A 3,842-nucleotide genomic window follows, 5' to 3' on the forward strand; every position below is an offset into this window, starting at 1 on the left:
AACGATACTAGAACGACATTTTTCAAACGCTTAGACAGCTTCAGGATTCCACGCGATGTCGCGACGATCATTCTTACGAGATTCGTGCAGGTAAGAGTTGAGTGGTCTTTGATTTTCCGCGGCGTGAGGAAGACTACGTCTGTAAAAATTTAATAATCCGAGAAATCGCCTCAATTCGACAATTGATTTCGGTCTAGGGAATTCGCTAATTGCTCGAACTTTTTCGTTAGTTGGCTTAATTCCGTTTTTATCTATGATATGACTAAGGAATTCAATCACCGACAAACCGAACTGACATTTGGCCAAATTTAAGCGAAGCATTGGAAAGACGTTTAAAAACAATTCTCAAATGATTTTCATGCTCTTCGTGTGAAGATGAAGCAATTAATATGTCGTCCACGTAAGCGAAAAAGAAATCAAGACCCCTAAAAATTTGGTTAACGAAGCGTTGAAACGAGGATCCGGCGTTCCTCAAACCGAACGTCATTACGGTGAATTCGTATAAGCCAATCGGCGTTATAACGGCAGTTTTTGGAGTGTCGTCTGTAGCGATAGGGATTTGGTTGTAGGCCATAAAAAGGTCTAATTTGGAAAAGATATTTTTTTCGTGAAGCATACTCGAAAAATCTTGAAGATAAAGAGTTGGGTATTTGTCAGGGATGGTGCAGGCGTTGAGTCTGCGGTAATCCCCACAGCATCTCCATTCCCCATTTTTCTATAAGGTCATGTTCAAAGGTGAAGCCCAAGCAGCGCAAGGAGGACGGCAACGACCGGACTCTTCCATTTCCTGAAACCAGGACTTCGCGACAGAGAATTTAACGGGAGCCAATTTTCGGGCTCGTTCGGCAACAGGCGAGCCAGTGGTCAAAATATGATGCGCGACTTCGCTCGGGAGAATTTGAGATACTTGAGTCAATCCGGTGATTTTCGGGAAATCACAAAATCTTTGCAAAAGGTGACGATGTCTCAATCGTATTAATGCTTAAAAAAGAAACGTCCTTAATCCTACCAATAGTTTCGCAATTAGTTAAGGGATCAACGATTTTCCGATTCAAAAGGTCAATGGTAAACCCGAAATTCGAGAGCAGATCAGCCCCAATTATCGGATAGGCTACGTCTGCAATGCAAAAATTCCATAAAATAGAACGGCGAAGACCAAGACAAAGACGTCGTTCGCCATACGTATTTATTTGCGAGTTATTTGCAGCATAAATAACGAATTTGGCTGGACGTTGTTTGATTTTGGCTTCGACGGGAATTAAGGATATATCGGATCCTGTATCCACGACAAAATTAAAACCGGACTTTTGATCATAAATGAAGAGGCGTTTTGACTTTTCCATAGCACCTATTGCCTCAAGGTAGGGCCGAGAAATTAGTTTTCCGAATTATTATCGCTTGACGTTTTACCGTTACCAGAATTACTTTTATAAGAGCAAGGTTTGTAACACCGATAAGCTTTATCGCCGTATTTATAATGCAGATAGCAAAATTTCTTATCTTTTGAACCCTGATCGCGAGACTGATTATTTCGAGATTGAGATTTAGATCGAGATCTGGAATGATTTTTATTATTAGATTTGAAATGATTGCGAGATCTGGTTGACATTTCGTCGAGTCTTGTAGTGAGTTCGCCCAATCTATTCATAATTTCCGAGTTTGCTGAAATTGCCGAAACATTTCTTTCCGAGGGGTCATAAGCAACAATACGATCGGCCATCAAAGCCAAACGAGACAGATCATTAATATCCGAAACAGCTAAAATCGCGCGACAACTGGCAGAAAGATGTTCGAGGAAAATTGACCTTAATACTTCGTCACTACATTTACCGCGGCCGAGGTGTCGAATTCTACTGAGCATTAATGATGGTTTACCATCGCTGACCATTTCGCCTCGTAAAACGCTTCTCAATTCAGCTTCAGGTGAAACCGAAAAGCTTTCCGTTACACGATTTTTAATTTCCATATATAAATTCTCGATATGATTATTATTAGTCAATAAATCGCCGAATGTTTGAACAACCTCATGATCGAGGGCGGAAACCAACGTACCGGCCCTGGCTCTTTGCGAAAAAATACCGTAGGACTCGAAAATTAACTCGATCTGAGCGAACCATAAAGAAGGGTCAGAACGAATAAATGGTGGTAAATTAGGAATTCTATGATTCATATTCTGTTAAGCCTGCATCGCGACACCCGGATGAGAAGAATCCCCGAAACGACCCTCAAAACTACGAGGTGCATGCGATCGACCAAGCCCCCCACGCTCGGCTATTTCGTCAGGAGAGACAAAAACAAAACCTCGATTACTCATAATTAAATTCGAAATAAAAAACTACTATAATAAATCACTCGAATGTCCCCACTCAAAAATTAAAAATGTCACAAAAATCAACCCGAGTTCTTTGTCACTTCCTCGTTATTTAAAAAAATTCGAATTTACGAAACAAATTATTACACAAGATTTCTAACGAAAATGAGAAAAATAAAATTAATCGCACTAAAAAAATAAAAAGAACAATACAAATAATGTTATCTAAAAAATACGGAGTACTGAAAGTCACTTTTATAATTTCAAAGTACTGTAGATCAATTTTTTATAATAAAATGATGACAAGATGTAGCTCTTTTACAAAATGTAATTTTCAATATCTTGATGAATGAAGATCAAAAATTATAAAATTTTAGAATTTTTAAAGTTTTTTAATGTAATGTTTCTTTATAAAAAATAAAAATATTTAAATTTATTTTGATGGAAAAAATTTTCCGATAACTATCACGTAATGAGATCGTGAAATTAATATTTTCGTCGAAGAGAAAAAAATTTCTTTAATATTGACAATAATGTCTCAAGCAATGTTTAGATTTCTAAGTTTAATTTTAAAGTGCGAAACAAATAATTATTTCTCGAAAAATTGTGAAAAAAATAAGTTAAAAAAAAATTTTTAAAAGACAAATACACGATGATACTTATGAAAAACAGCGTCGTCCAGAATGCTACAAATCTCCGCTCAAAGTTGATGCTTCCAAAGATGTAAAAAAAAATTCCATGTCTGTCGTCTCGTAGAAAAAAAATGCCTCGTTCGAAGAATCCTCGAGAAATTCCCGTGAGAAGCAAGAAGTTCGCAGCAAATTGACTGGTGTAAATGGCCAGGCTCCAAAAATTGCTCCGAAATTTCATGAAAGAGACAGAAATCATGTATGGGGGCGGAAAACTATTATTGGCAACCAGGTAAAGTTAACAGAAACATACCTGTTGCATGGGCAGAGTGTTTTGCCCATGCGCTGTTTTCCAAAGAATAAAAACAAAATTTTCATCAATCTCTCACCAAGACATCGGATTCAGCATGAGATCATGGTCCGGATCGGCGCCGTTAACAAAAAATAACAGGAACAGCCGAAATTGAAGAGACGAAAAACAGGTTGAGATTGTGCAGAAGTTAAAAAGGTGTCCTCCTTTACCTAGATTTCTTCGAGTTTGGAAAATAATCCTTGGTAAGTCATGAACTCCGAAATTATTCAAAATGGCGACGGCGTTGATTGCCATGCGGTCGTGAAAAAATTGTAAAAATTTCCATAACGAAGTAGAATCTTGATGGTAATAATTCTACTGTGAAATTCACAGGAAACTTATTTTTATGTTTCCATTAAATATTCACTTTGATGGTGATAATTCACAAGGATATATCACGATTATGATGAGTTGTTTTTTGACATCACGTCGGGGTCACCAATGTAGGATAAAACTTATTTTTACTATATTAAAAGAATCAGAAGGTAGGTTCCCACTTGAATTAAATAACAAATAACTCATTAATTTAGTTACTAATTTATTCGTTTAG

General features: G+C 37.0%; 1 protein-coding gene across 1 annotated transcript; it reads right to left on the reverse strand.

Annotated features, from left to right (window-relative positions):
* Window positions 1–715: 715 nt before the first annotated feature.
* On the reverse strand, window positions 716–2,170 carry LOC122507261. Its single transcript, XM_043619880.1, has 2 exons — window positions 1,411–2,170; window positions 716–981 (listed from the first exon to the last, which is right to left on the reverse strand). Exons 1-2 carry the CDS (start codon window positions 2,168–2,170, stop codon window positions 716–718), a joined length of 1,026 nt encoding a protein of 341 aa, XP_043475815.1.
* Between the last annotated feature and the right edge of the window lie 1,672 nt (window positions 2,171–3,842).

This window comes from Leptopilina heterotoma, unplaced genomic scaffold, assembly GCF_015476425.1.
Source record: "Leptopilina heterotoma isolate Lh14 unplaced genomic scaffold, ASM1547642v1 Lhet_456, whole genome shotgun sequence".
NCBI lineage: Eukaryota > Metazoa > Arthropoda > Insecta > Hymenoptera > Figitidae > Leptopilina > Leptopilina heterotoma.

Bases quoted from the DNA above. Each gene is read 5' to 3' on its own strand.
- LOC122507261 (XM_043619880.1), bottom strand. From the start codon at position 2,170: ATGAATCATAGAATTCCTAATTTACCACCATTTATTCGTTCTGACCCT. The intron at 982-1,410 runs GTAAAACGTCAA...TTCTTTTTTAAG, and splicing joins TAAAAGTAATTCTGGTAACG to CATTAATACGATTGAGACAT.